The sequence below is a fragment of the Harmonia axyridis genome, chromosome 4 (assembly GCF_914767665.1).
Source record: "Harmonia axyridis chromosome 4, icHarAxyr1.1, whole genome shotgun sequence".
Taxonomy (NCBI): domain Eukaryota; kingdom Metazoa; phylum Arthropoda; class Insecta; order Coleoptera; family Coccinellidae; genus Harmonia; species Harmonia axyridis.
Window position 1 is genome coordinate 26,805,076 of NC_059504.1, and position 14,642 is coordinate 26,819,717.

Genomic DNA, 14,642 nt, shown 5'->3' on the forward strand with positions numbered 1-14,642 from the left:
AGGTAACCCCCATGTACAACGAGGTTCAGCATGTCAAAACGATCGATCTGGCCCCACTTCTTCTTGTCCTCTGATTTAAACTCTTGCAGTAGCCAGAAGAACGCTCTTACTCTCGCTGCAGCCAACCGTGCCTGTCCAGTCTGGGAAACTGAGAGTTTTCCGTGGAGATTGTTCAGTGTGATAAGTGATAAGAAGGCTGCGTATCTATTAAGTGGATTGTTGGATATCCTTTTATTTATTTGAGATTTAAAGGTCTGTTTGAAAAGGAAAAATCTTCTTTATATACATAATGGATGGTGGGTTTATCTTTTAACATTTGGTGTTGTGTTTTTTTTTTGTTTGTTGTTTTTGCATGTTAATATACCATCAGCCTGAAGAATTAATTTTATACTGCTTGAATCTTTGTATCAGTGTTTTTGAGTTATTTTTAATAACATTTATCGGGAAAGTTCTTCAATGAATTGAACAATAAGAAAATTTTGAGTTCCAAATTTAAATTTAAAAAAAAAAAAAAAAAACAATTTTGTATCCCAAAACACGTTTTTATTTTTCACACGAATATGTATCGCATAATGAATATTTAGAATTTTAGATATAGCGAAACCTGTTGAATTTAATAGATATTTTTATTTTTCAAAAGTCGCTCTACATCATCGCCTAAGCATCAGGAGCTTTGTCAAAAATATAGAAATGACAGCTTGTATAATTATCGACTTAAAAAACAGCTCCTTAAAATTTTATGAAAAATTGCGAAGTGAACTGAAATGATGTTGATGTGTCTCAATTGATTCATCTCAAAAACCAAATAACATATCCATCATAACAGGAATATTGCGGTCCACTTCCTAATTTTCCAAAAAATTTTAAAGCCTTATACTCTTGACAAAACTCCTTTTGATGATTAGGCGAAACATGTAACGCGACTTTTAGGCATAAAACTATCCATTAAGGAAAAAAGTTTTCGTTATTTCTTATATTAAAAAAATTAACTATGGCCGAGTGATTGTGGACGTTATATTCAAAATTTTACTTAGGCTTATTAAATGATGAATTTATCAACTGATTTTATCCTTTGCTGATTTAAACCTACCCTACTATTATAATGTCTGTTGTATTCTCTTTACTTTGTATAAACTTTTTTTTTTTCGTAATATACGACAGGGTGGTCTAGATTTTAGTTCAATAATTTCGACGTCGGATAAAACAACTTTTTTCCTGAAAAAAGTTCATATAAACATATATACTAACAAAATTTTTTCAGAGAAACAGTGTTATAGTTTGAAAAAAAAAAGTTTTCCATTTAAAACTCTACTATTATTAATTTCATTGTTATAATGTTTAGGTATTGATATCTGAATAATGTAATTCGAATTAAGTGTCTCCTGCCAAAATTATTCAGTGGCGTAGATATGGGGGTGCGATGATCTTTTTACTATTGAAATTCGCTACTGTCGAGAAAATTATTCCGTTTCCGAAATCAACAGAGTTTTACTGAAAAAAAGGTTTCTTGGATTTGAAAAAGAAACAAAAACTGTCTACAAAAATAAATTATGTTCACTCATATAGTAAATTTGAATCGTCCAATTTTGCGTCGGAGCGAGTTGTGTGTTGAAAAAAAGGTTCATATTTTGAACAATTTTTAAAAATATTCTTTATGTTTGAGTGTCTGAGAAAGTTTTTTTCTGAAATGTTCAATTAAATTCCATCTGAAAGCTAAATAATAAACTACGCCAATTTTTGCACTTTCATTCATCACTAATTGGGAAAATTTGAAAAATGTATTTTCCTACTAGCGTTTCGAAGTATTACTTTCCACACGCATTGACGTTTGGAAAGTTGTACTTTTCCAAACTCGTGCAGAAAGAGCCCTACTATTCACTTTCCGCACGCATATGCATGCGGAAAGTGAATATCAAGGGTTTTTTCTGCACGCAAATATCAAAAAGTCGCATAAATCATGAAATTTTGACATGTCTCTATACTCCAATCATAAAATTCAAACATTTCTCTATGCGGCTAAGCGCACAAAAATATAATTTCTTAAAACGTTAGTCCGTGAAAGTGTTTCATTCAAGCCAGTAGGAAAAAATATTGTTCCTAACTATGTGAAAAGTGCCTTTTCCGCACTCGACAATTTCAGTCTCTTGCGAAAAAGTATCACTTCCCACACTTGTTAGGAAACAACTATTTTGTACATTTTTGTGGATACTTATTGCTTTGAAGGTACTCGATTATCTTAAAAACGGTACATTCTATGAAAAATATTCAAGAAAACTTTTTTTCAGTGAAACTCCGTTGATTTATGAAATGAATTAATTATCTCAAAAAAAAAAAAATACAGTGGCCTAGATTTTCCATAAGGAAAGGATCATCGCATCTTTTTATTTACGCCACTGGATAATTTTGGCAGGAGATGATTACCTGATTCGAAAGATTTCATTATCTAGACTTCAATACCTACCTAAAAATTAAAACAATGAATGTAACAATACTAGAGTTATAACTAAAAAACTGATTTTTTTCCAATTTTGAAACCTTGTACATATCTCGAAACGAAGCATGTTTATATCAACTCTTCTCCACAAAAGAGTTGTTCTATCCTACGCCAAACTATTGCACTGAAATATCGACCACTCCGTATGTGTCCACTTTTTTGTGATGAGTATTTGGTTGAATATAGCTTGTATGGTTTAATTTTTGAAATATCATTGATCATTGAATTTACCTTTTTGACAATCAATCTTTTTATAAGGGAGGATATGCGATATATTGTTATATTGGAATTAATTTTCTCGTTAATAATATTTCGACTTGAATAGGTTTATTCAAAAACAAACAAGATCTGAAGAACTCGGTGAATTAAATAGAATTTGAACTCTTCTTTGTTTAGAGAAATAAGTATCCAATTTTAAACGACCTATTGAATATAATTCATAGCAATTTGATAATTTTCGTTATCTTTAAAATTTGAATGCTACAATTCCTCAAATTGAAATGTATCTATTTATTGAATAGTTCGTTATCCGTTCCTTATTGAAATTATTGCACAACCGATTTATCAGCTCACTTATAAGGTGTATAATTCATATGTGAGTTCGTAGAAAGGAAGAAACTTGATAGGTAGAAGGTCAATTGAAATATAGTATACTTATGTATTTTCATTAGTCCATAGAAAAATGGAGTGCATAGTGAGAATGAACCTACAGATTAGGTTAGAGTGCATATCTTTCGACAATAACGCTTAGTTTTTAAGGTTGAAACCACATAACTATCTTCAGTAAGATGACGAAACGAAATATTCAATTCTTCCTGAACGAGAGTTTGATTTGTTGCATGAATACCTGAGTTGAACAGTAAAAATTACCCAATCCATTGGTCAATTCTCTTGAATGCATAAAATCCGACCACAATTTTTTTAATTGACTTGTTAATAAACAAAGAATTTTTCTTATGATCGCGATTAGCTGGTTCCCCAGATAAGTTGCAAAATATGTGGAAATTGGGTGAAGGCAAGATAGCATAGAACGATATTGCATTAACTCGATCGCGTCGTGCTTGAAATGTAGCACAAACGAGGTCTTGATGAAATGAGCAAATTCTTTGTATGTTCCAGAGATGGAGGCTAATCAGTTTAGGGACTTCGGAAAGGCGATGATAGACTACGTCGCCAATTATCTGGAGAATATAAGGGAGAGGTAAGTCCATAATTTCATTTGGGTTCAGTTTCCAGTCGAAATTGAGACGGATTTTTAAGATTACCATCATATCCAAATTTGTTCATTGAAATAAGGTTTCTGAAAGTTTTAATAATCTTCAAATTCGTCAATTGATTTGGATAAAAATATCATTAATCGAGTTAGGAGAAAACCAATTTAATTTTTGTAAAATCAAATTTTGAACATGGAAACAAGAGGGCAGTCTCTATAAATCGAGATTTCAACCTAAAAATGAAATTATGTTGCAATATCGATTATTCTATACCACTGCACTGGTTCTTTTAATTTTTTCAATTAATTTAATGAGCCTATTGTTGTAGATGTTGTGGTGATTGCCTTTTTGGCTTATCATTTGGAAAACCGTTGGATAAAATCAATTTAACCCATTGAAAATTTTTGAATTTTTAATAGAGTGAATTTGAAAACACAGTTAATGATTGATATTAATAATAGCTCTAAGTTCAAATCACATCAATCCAAAACCAGTTACAGTTACATGAAAATGAAATAAGACAGTGTCTCCTCCAAAATATTTTATTTATAATCTTATATAATCTTCGAGACTATGTGGTTTTACTTTATCATTATTTTCATAAGAATCCCATTAACTCATGAATTGTTGAGTTTTCACTCAATTGCTGAAATTGGTTTGAAATAAGGAAGTAGTAGTCCATTTCGAGTATAACCGAAAGTTGTAGAGATCTGCAAATATTTTATCGAGAATGATCATTGTCTCAAACCCCAACATGCGAATTTTCAGAACAAAATTATGATTAGTTTTCCATAAATGTCTAATAGGCCATCACGTTGTATCACCCTGTATATATTTATATGTATTCTTTCGAGAAAGAGCAATCCAAAAATTTGTCAAAAACGATTAAAAATTGTCGGTCACGCAACGCTTTCTTGATTGGGTAAACCCAAAAGCAGTTCTTTCTTAGTTGATCTAATCAATTTCTCTTCCATATTCACAATATATTTTCTTTATGTAAAATATGACTTCGGCCTCTTTAATGCTGGTCCTCGAATTCCATATCTTTGTAGCTTTCCCAAAAATTGTTTACAATCCGAACAATCGTATGCTCAGATCAAGAAACGTTCCATAAACTAGTTCTCCATTCTCAAAGTCTTCAACTATTTTATTAATGAACTGGTAAACTGGCGTTTTCATAGATTTTTCTTTTGTGTACCCATATTGATTTCATTCATCTTCTTCTCACTCACAAGTAACCCCAACCGATTTTTATAATGAATTTCCTGTGAATAGCTTTTCGAATTGATTTCCTACAAAAGTTACTATCATGGCAAACACGGCTATTTATTTCATTCGATTATTAGATTCTACGCATTCTAAAACATAAGAGGACAGGGACAATTCGAGGAAGGTTGAAGAGAATTTTTTCCAACAATACAAAATGCTCATAATAAAATAAATAGAAAAATGAGAAGTTATGAATTATGGAATATAATTAGGTTTCAATACGTTATATCACAATTTGGTCCACATCTACCGGACAGTTGTCACTTCTTGGCCGGTATCTGTTCATTAATCATCGTAGAAACTATCGTGATAATCCAATTTTATTTGAACTTAGTGAAAATGAATGGAAATTGAAATAACTTCATCTGCATAGTTCGGATTCAGCAGATATTTTAATTGCATTATAATTTCCAGGCGGGTTTTGCCTACTGTAGAACCAGGGTATTTACGTCCTCTACTTCCCAGTGAGGCACCTCAAAAACCTGACACATGGCAAGAAGTTATGGCTGACATTGAAAAAGTCATTATGCCTGGAGTGAGTACTAATAGAATAGTTTGCTATATGCTAATCAGCTAACCGCATTAAATCGTGGGAATATATGGTTTTTCCATTTTTTTTACTTTTCGAGATTCAATAACTTAATCGTTTAAATTAATTGTGAATGTAAACTGAACATTAGATGAAGAAATATATTAGGCATTTCCAGAATATCTAATTTTCGACCAGTCGTTCTACGAATCGATCACTCTATCATTTTTTCGTATTGTTTGAATTTAAGAATTTTTAGCAAGAAATTGTCTGAAATGATAAAGTTCAACACTATTCGACATTATCAAGATTCAGAATCCAACCTCAAATTTGAACGAAAGGACTTATAGAAATTTTCCGGGTAGATTCGGATCTCGAATGCCGCGTTTATATTTTGTAATGGGCCCCGTCTAAGGGTTCCGTAGATATGACCATTCGAAATTTTGGGTTCTTGAGTTTATTTCAGAAATGCAGGCTCAATCAATATGAATATTTAAATTTAGATGACCGCTTGATGCCTCGCGAAAAATTCATATTGATTGCGTAGACGGAACCAGAGAGAATTAAAGATTATCCAAAAAAATACCCAATATTTCCGTGACCACAAAACCGACGGAGTTGAGATTCAGCATGTTGATACGAAAATTCAATTTCAAACTGCGTACGAAATTTTGAGATATTCACATAATCAGAACCATAAAAAACGCAAGAGGAATATTGAAAATAATAAATACGAAATACTGAATACTCAATTACATATAAAATAGATTAAGATTTGGTCAGTACATAAAGAATGATAATTTCGAGCAATGCAAAACCATGGAAAATTCAAGGAGAATCTAGTAAGAAAATTAGAGGATATTTCCTTGACCACAAAACAGACTGAGCTAGGATTTTGAGAGTTGATATGACATACTCCTTTCAAGCTCCGAGCAATACCCTGAGCTGATCACATCATCTAAACCATAGAAAATACAAGAATTATTTCAATTACAGATCCGATCGAATCGAGATATTCCAAGTTACGTGAGAAATTTTGTGTGTGTGAATTTAATTCTCTATGGTTCTGGTTTCGCTATATATATAGCGGAACCAGAACTATAGGGAATTCATGAAGAATATATTTTCAGGTTACACACTGGCATTCACCAAAGTTTCATGCATATTTTCCTACTGCCAACTCCTATCCTGCTATTGTAGCAGATATTCTCAGTGATGGTATTGCTTGCATCGGTTTTTCATGGGTAAGTTCAAATTTATCGTTTCTCTTCGACTTCTTATACAAAATATGTTTTTCCGACCCTAATGAAACCATACCATTTTATTCCCGATCTAATCGGATATTACTTTTTTTGTTAGCATCGACTACTAAGTATAGTGATTAGCCATGCTTGTTTTAGATTATAAAACAGTAGTGCATTATAGGGTCATAAGAGCAATGATGACTCATAAATAATAACGAGTAGATATAAAACAATTAAACAATATATTATCAAACAAATAAATATATCATTATATGAAATAAAAATAAAAATATAAGTGAATATATAAAATTTTGTATATATAAATTATATGTAAAAATAAAACCAACCCACATTCGAAATACAATATACAAGCAATGAATAAATCAGACTGATAAATAATTTCATTTTCCCAAAATTTTTAACATAATTTTTAACAATCTAATTCCCGGGATAGTGTTATTATGAAGAAAACTCAAATATCTAGACCTGAAGTAAATAAATGTCATTAATTTATTATTTCTGTGATTCTTAGGAAAAAATGTTGATGAAACCCGAAGAAGTTTGTTGAGCAATTCTCTGATTGATATTGTGAATAAAACTCATATTCAAAAAACGAATAACAGAATTAAATAACTTATAATATTTTGTCAGAATTTCCTAAATTATTCTTTCGTAAACACTGAATAACAAATGTTGAACCACATTCCTATTGAAGTTAGTTCAATAAAAATGAAACAGAAATCTGACAGTCTATTAAATTCGTATAATATTGGATGATTGCTTTTGTATAGTGAGTATAATATATATGAACTTGTCTGAAAGTTTAGTTTTGGTACAGTTTATTGTGAATCTATCATAATTTGAATCTCTGGTAACTTTGTTTTGAAAGTGAAGGTGGCAAATCAATATTTAAACAGACTTCATACTAGAAAAATACTTTGCAATTCGGAATCTAATATTGTGAATTATAATTTATATCTAGAAATTCTTCAAATCAGCCCGACTTTGATACATCGTTATTAAAAAATATCTCTTATCTCTTCTTACAAGAACTGGGCACCATGAATATAAATTAACAATGTAATGGTATCAGTAATAATTATGATTATAAACGCTCAGTACACAGGAACAATTCAATTCAAAACCAACAAATAGTAGAAAAAATCGTTATTTGTCTACGAACCGGATTTATTTCAATGGAAGCAATATCCTAAGTAGATCCTAACTTATAAACAGGATCTGAGGAAAATCAGGACCTGGGGAGAACAAAGCCAAGGATTCCCTTGAAGCGTACTCGAGATACTCTTAAAGGAGAGGAAATGAAGCGGAACTGCTTCTGAAAGGTCTTATCTGAAGTGGATAACGACCCTCCAGTTCTTACTCCTGAATTCCGAATGAAACTGAATAGTTCAACCCAGTCAGCTTTCATTATAAGCGTGACCATTGTGATTCCAGGCTACACATTCTGGAGTTCTGGACGTAGAACTGGAAGTGCAACAAGTGGAAAACGATCAAGATAAATTATGGAAATAATCTAAGGGCTAGCGGTCCATTCTACTTACCGATCCGACGAAGCTAGACGATTATACAGGGTTTTCCAATAAGAGGATTAATTTTGAATAGCTCGCTATCAAGGCAGCTGTCACTTTTTAAGCTGATATCTTTTGACCTTTGGCACGTGAAAACTACGGCATTACTTAAAATGGAACAATACATGCTTCAATAACGCACAGAAATCGTTAAAATTCACCACAAAAATGGAAAATATTTTGAGATCACCATTCAAAAAACTAATACACTTTTGAGTAGTCTTGAAGCACCTGCTCGACCGGCAACAATGGAACTGGTGAAAAAATTGGACCTGTTGAGACAAGTTAGTGATGTGAAGAATAAAAACTGTGTGCGTCACTCAAGAACAACTGTGAATATTGCTGCTGTAGTTCGTAGTGTTGAGGAAAACCTAGGTTTGTTGATTCCTCGTCGATCTTGGGAATTAGGTATTTCACAAACCTGATCCGTTCCTGTCTTGAATTCACGGCTTTGATTGATTTTCAAGCCACTTGACTTGAAATCAAGTCAAGTTCAAGTTAGTTAGTAGTTTTTCAATCTCAAGTCAAGCAATAAATTTCTAAAATCAAGTCAAGTTCAAGTACCTATGTAATTTTTCAAGAGCTTGATTTTCAAGTCAAGTAGTTGGTTAAAATATCAAGTACTTGGCTTGATGAAACCCTAGTCTTGAATATGATTTCTTGAATTATGATTTGATGATTTTTGAAGAGTGCCCCTTGCATTTCTCTTCATTTGTGAGTGAAATAATTGAAAATTTCCTTTTGTTTCTTCACTCGCAGTCTGTTGCTTTTGAAATTCAATCAATAATTCATTTTTGTTATATTCCACATATTTTATTTTCTCTTATTGGTAAAACATCCATGACATCAACAATATCTGACAGGTTTTCAGGTAATGTTAAAAGCTAATGATTCAATTTGTCTTCATCATTTACATTTTCTTCAGCATTCTTGAGTTTGTTGATTTACATAACATTAAAAAACTCTAAAGGATCTTCATTTTGAATTCCAGAAGCCTTCTATTACACAAAAATTTGATGGCATTGTTCGTCATCAAGGAAATTTCGTCCAATTTGTCTATAATTTTCTTCGCCGAGATTTCTGAAATAATTAGTTGAAGTTGTTCGTAATTCTGTGTACTATACAGGGTGATTTATAAACTCACCGAGAAACTTTGCCATATGAAAGTTCATGTAATTTTAACAAAAAATCGCTATGAAAACATGACTGATTTCAAATACTTCAATTATTTAAAGAAATAAATGGCTTCCAAAGTTTCATTAATCTATCGATAAGAGTTATTGATAACAAAAGAGTATGCTTAGAAACAAACGTAAGCACACTTGTCAGTTCATTGTCAGAAGATATTCTAATTGTCGTTTCACTGAAAAAATTGTAGCTTTTAAGACTTAGTACTAAGTTGATAATCACGGACATCTGCTATCATGTTGAAATAATATTTCTTATTAGTAAATCACTTATTTATAACTATTAATTTCGCAGATGATTCATTCGAATCAAATTTTGTCATTACTTCACATAACTGCTTATTTCTTGAATTTGGAATTGGAGTATGCAAACATAATATTATTCTTATTAAAAATCAGTTTTTCAATAAAAACAATATGAAGTGTTTTTTGGTGTTTAGAAGAATTCGATCCCTATTCCTTTATTTAAAGTTCGTGACATAATACATTTTTTCAATTCATTGAAGAGTGGAGATATTCCATTCGATAGTAGAAATAACAAAGCATTGTCTCAAATTGTCGCATTCTTCTTTCGTTAAAAATTGAAAAATCCCCCAGTTCGAATAACACCCACCGCATCTTTCCTCAATAACAACCCCTGATCAAAGTATCTCCCCAAATCCTCCCCAGTTACGATTGTTCCACATTTCAATAATGATATTTTGTGCAGATCGCAAGTCCCGCTTGCACCGAACTCGAAGTCGTGATGATGGACTGGTTGGGAAAAATGATAGGTCTCCCAGAGGAATTCCTCGCTTGTTCAGGGGGTAAGGGGGGCGGCGTAATCCAGGGGACTGCGAGTGAAGCTACGCTAGTTGCCTTGCTTGGAGCCAAAGCACGTGCCATTCATCATGTGAAAAAAGAACACCCAGATTGGAAAGATGCCGATATAGCCGAGAAATTGGTGGGATACACTTCTAGTGAGTATATTTACTATTTTATTTTGAAGTATTGAAAAATACAAGGATTGATTTGAGTTTTATGGAAGTTAGCCGATGAAGGATGAAGGAATTCAATACATTCTACTCCCAGAGTAGATAAAACAAACTGATATGGTTTACAGGGTGATTCACCGCGATGGTCTATCTTCCTTCTCTATTATAGGCACAAGTGCCTCTTTCTCTTTATTTATAGTCAAGATATAGATGCATGGCGACAAGTGATGAAGAGCCGGATTTGCGCTTTAATAGAAATAAAAAAAAAATTGAACAAGAATGTGCCCATTATACAAAAAAAAGTGGTGAATTATGTGCAGCGCGGAAAATGTAATGAATGTTTCCACCCTTTGTGTATTGGTTCCGCTGCAAACAGGAAAGATGCTCTCAGTGAACACATATAGTCCTGATTAACGCTCTATCTCTCGTGGTCGTCCTACACTTCTTTTCCCAATAGTTGATTCATCACGTGTAACTTCAATCTTTGTTGGTCCATTCGATTTATGTGCGCATTTCACTCCTTCTTTCTACCTAATATCCATTCGTTGATGTTATTCACTTTTCATGTTTGTCTTATGTTGTCACTTCGTTCTCTGTCTAGTGAAGTTTTTCCATCTCTTTCTTGGTCTTCCAATACTTCTTCTCCCAATAGGTTATTCATGACGTGCTACTCTAACCATTCTTTGTTGATCCATCCGATTTATGTGCGCATTTCACTCCTTCTTTCTACTTTATACCCAATCGTTGATGTTATTCACTTTATATGTTCGCCTTTAGTTGTCACTTCATTGTTCTAGTAAAGTTTTTCCAGCGATTTTTCGTAAGCATTTTCATTTCTTCACCCTCCAAGTACTTCCTAGTTTGTTGATATATCTGGCCGGGTTTCTGCTGTGTATGTCATTATAGCTTCAACGTTTTTTGAATTCATGCCTTAGAATCTATATGTAGATATTTATTTTTCCACATTGTGTCATTCAAGCATCCAGCTACCACCCGCCAATCTCAGTGATTTGTTAGTTAATTTCCTTTCCGACTCAACATCACCATATCCAGAGAGCTCTATGCCCAGGTATTTGAACTTCAACTCCTGCTGTACTATTTGATCATCTACACCAAGTTTGCACCTGATTAGTATTTTAAATGTTGTCAAGCTTTTTGTTTTGGATCCCGAAATGATCATGTTCAGGGACTTGACTACACAGTTTAAGCAATACAGCAATCACTGGAGATAGTCTTCATTATCCGCAACAAGTACAGGATCATAAGCTAACATAGAATTATTCTTTCTCATCTTATGTCCTTCAAGCGGCGTACTTGCCTTATAATTTCGTCCAAAATTATATTATAAAAGGGTAGACTCATTGACTCGCCCTGTCCTATCCCATTGTCTACTCTGTCTACGGGAATTGATTCGGTCAAGTCTCCGTCAATTCTGACTTTTTTTGCCCTATGGCCTATATGTATATGTTTTCAATAATTTTTAGAAGTTGGAAAGCACTTCATATAAAAAGAGGAGGGGTTACTCATGCAAACCCAATACCTGAAATGAAAACATTAATAATTAATGAGAAAAATAAAAAAAAAATAGGAAGAACCCCAATTTTTGACAGAGTGGAGTAGTGTGTCACTTCCAGAAAAAACAGAAAGATTCTGAAATTCGATGTTAAGGTAACTAAATTTCATGAATTGTATTTAATTGCTCATAGGGATTGTTGGAAAATCATAAACCAATAAAATTTCAATTATAAATAATTAATTACAATTCATGAAATCATGACCAAAATCAATCAAATTATGCATCCCGAGCTCATTCGATGATCTGTATGCACAATTTGGTTGATTTTGGTCACTGTTTCAGGAGTTGAATCAGTGACAAGGCGACCTGGGCGTTGGTCATCTTCAGTGCTCTCTCGGCTCCCACTGAAGCGCTTACACCACTCAAAAACACGCACACGAGATAGAGAATTGTCCCCATAGGCCTCTTGCAACAATTTATAGCACTCAGCGGAGTTTTTTTTTCAATTTAACGGGAATATGTGATTGGTACGTTGCTCCTGTTTTTCGTCAAACATATTTTGACCTCGTATATTCACCAAAATATTGAAAATTTGAGAAAAAGAGACATAAATTAAACACGTATATCTTCCGCAGGATCGGTCGCATTTTATTCGAATCACATATATCAAATTTCCAATAAGTGTTATCTGAAAATATTCAACTGAAAAACGCTTTAATATATCCACGGTTTCCCAATAACAGTATCGACTTCCTAAGCAAAAAAACGAGTTGTATTCCATTATTTCATCACATGATATTCAAAGTCTGATTAAGAAAGGAAAGGAATATTCGATAAATGAAACATATAGAGAAAAAATATACCTTGACCTATATCACTAACCATGTGTAACAGGGGGAACGAAATATATCTAATATATTCAATTGTTTGATGGAACTATTGAGATAGAATTGCTTATTACATCATTAGAAAATTATTCCATCCTTAAATTCGAAAGTTACAGACACAACTAATTGAATTTGAATTGTAAGTATTCCTTATACATGTATGTTGTAAATAAGTATATTTTGTTTGACCTTGAAAGTGATTTTAGGAACTGTTTTATGTTCAACTAAAGTCAGAATCCCATTGAACTACGGCTTTCTATTTAATTTAGCAGAAGTAAAATGAAATAAGAATGTGCCAATATAACATAGGTACATTAAGGAAATAACCATCTTTATTTGTATAACTCATTGATTCTAGCAGAAAATAGTAGGTTAAAATTGAAATGATGCCTGGTGTATTAACGTGGGTAGGTACATACTTTTGAATGAAGTTCAAATTATCATTTATTGTTATTCTGGGCATCTTTTTGTCTGGTTATGTTAGATGCAAATGACTAAATACGAAATTTTTTACGCGGACAATTCTTTTTCCTACGACCTCCGGAAACAAGAATGGAAAAATCCCTCACTAAGATCACTAAGCAACTTCCCAAAAATAACGATCAATTCATAATTCAGTGCTAAAGAAACAACAATCGAGTTTTGATAAAGATCTTGATAATTGAAAGTTTATTTTATAACTGCCGAAAACTATGATTGATAATTTCGTAATAACCAATCACCATCGAAAAAATTCAGTTTACGTAATGTTTACTCCACTTTTTTTCAAATCAGCATTGATCCAGTTTCAAGTTCTTTCCCTTTTATTGCAGGTCAAAGTCATTCTTCGGTTGAACGAGCTGGTCTTCTTGGTGGTGTTAAGTTAAGAGGTCTACCCACAGACGAATCAAACCGACTACGAGGGGACACTTTAGAAAGGGCAATCAAGGAGGATAGAGAAGCTGGCCTTATTCCATTTTACGTGAGTAGAAGCTATCTGATACTATATATATTTGAAGGAATGTGTGGAATTGACCTTGCGCTTATGGAACTCGTGTCAATTATTTACTTGATAATACAGATATCGATCTAATAGATACTGGGAAATTGAATGAGTATTACATATGGTGTGGTAAATATCCGTATTACGTCAGCTGTTTGTTCATTTCTTTATCTCGTACATGTTCTGTTGCCTTTCAAGCCCATCATATGTTTTATGGTCTCGTTTCTTGAGGTATTTTCTCAATAAACATATAATAATTTTCTCATCTTGAAGTTTTGGAATCTTTAAAATCTTGCCAGAGCTTTTCTCGAGAACCAAATATTTTATTGCATTGAATTTGGTACATAAATAGGTTGCCATACCACTAAACAATGGCGTACCCAGACATAAGCCTTGAGGGGGATAAAGAGTTATAAACGGAAAAAAAAAATATTATTCGTTCCCAATATCTCTTGAACTTTCTTCCTGAGATTGATTTTCACCTGAAGAATTATCAGCTGTTGTAACTAAACACGAGAAACTTGAAAATTCGCCTACATAAATTTTCCTTTTTTTGAAGAAGTTTTCCTTGGGAATGTGCTTACTCATAACAAGATTTTGATTAGTTTTGAGATCATGCAACACACATTAGTAGTTGAACACGGATTAAAATATAGAATATAATAAAAAAAAATTACATCATCCACCTCTAACTAATCAATAAATATAATAAAATTCTTTGCGACAAAGGGATAATTAGATATACATAATAGGATAT

At 32.6% G+C, this 14,642-nt stretch overlaps 1 protein-coding gene across 4 annotated transcripts in view; it reads left to right on the top strand.

Annotated features, from left to right (window-relative positions):
* The window catches only part of LOC123679005 (aromatic-L-amino-acid decarboxylase-like), a 24,876-nt gene continuing 10,234 nt past the window's right edge, over positions 1-14,642 (top strand). The window contains exons 1-6 of one of the 4 annotated variants that reach the window (XM_045616312.1): positions 1-296; positions 3,614-3,695; positions 5,392-5,512; positions 6,637-6,750; positions 10,236-10,485; positions 13,716-13,864. In XM_045616312.1, the coding sequence (XP_045472268.1) occupies positions 290-296; positions 3,614-3,695; positions 5,392-5,512; positions 6,637-6,750; positions 10,236-10,485; positions 13,716-13,864 (723 nt within the window). In that variant the 5' untranslated portion in view covers positions 1-289. Of the gene's footprint in view, positions 297-3,176; positions 3,212-3,613; positions 3,696-5,391; positions 5,513-6,636; positions 6,751-10,235; positions 10,486-13,715; positions 13,865-14,642 lie in introns of those variants that run through there. The other 3 variants (XM_045616311.1, XM_045616313.1, XM_045616314.1) reach the window with 3 other exon arrangements.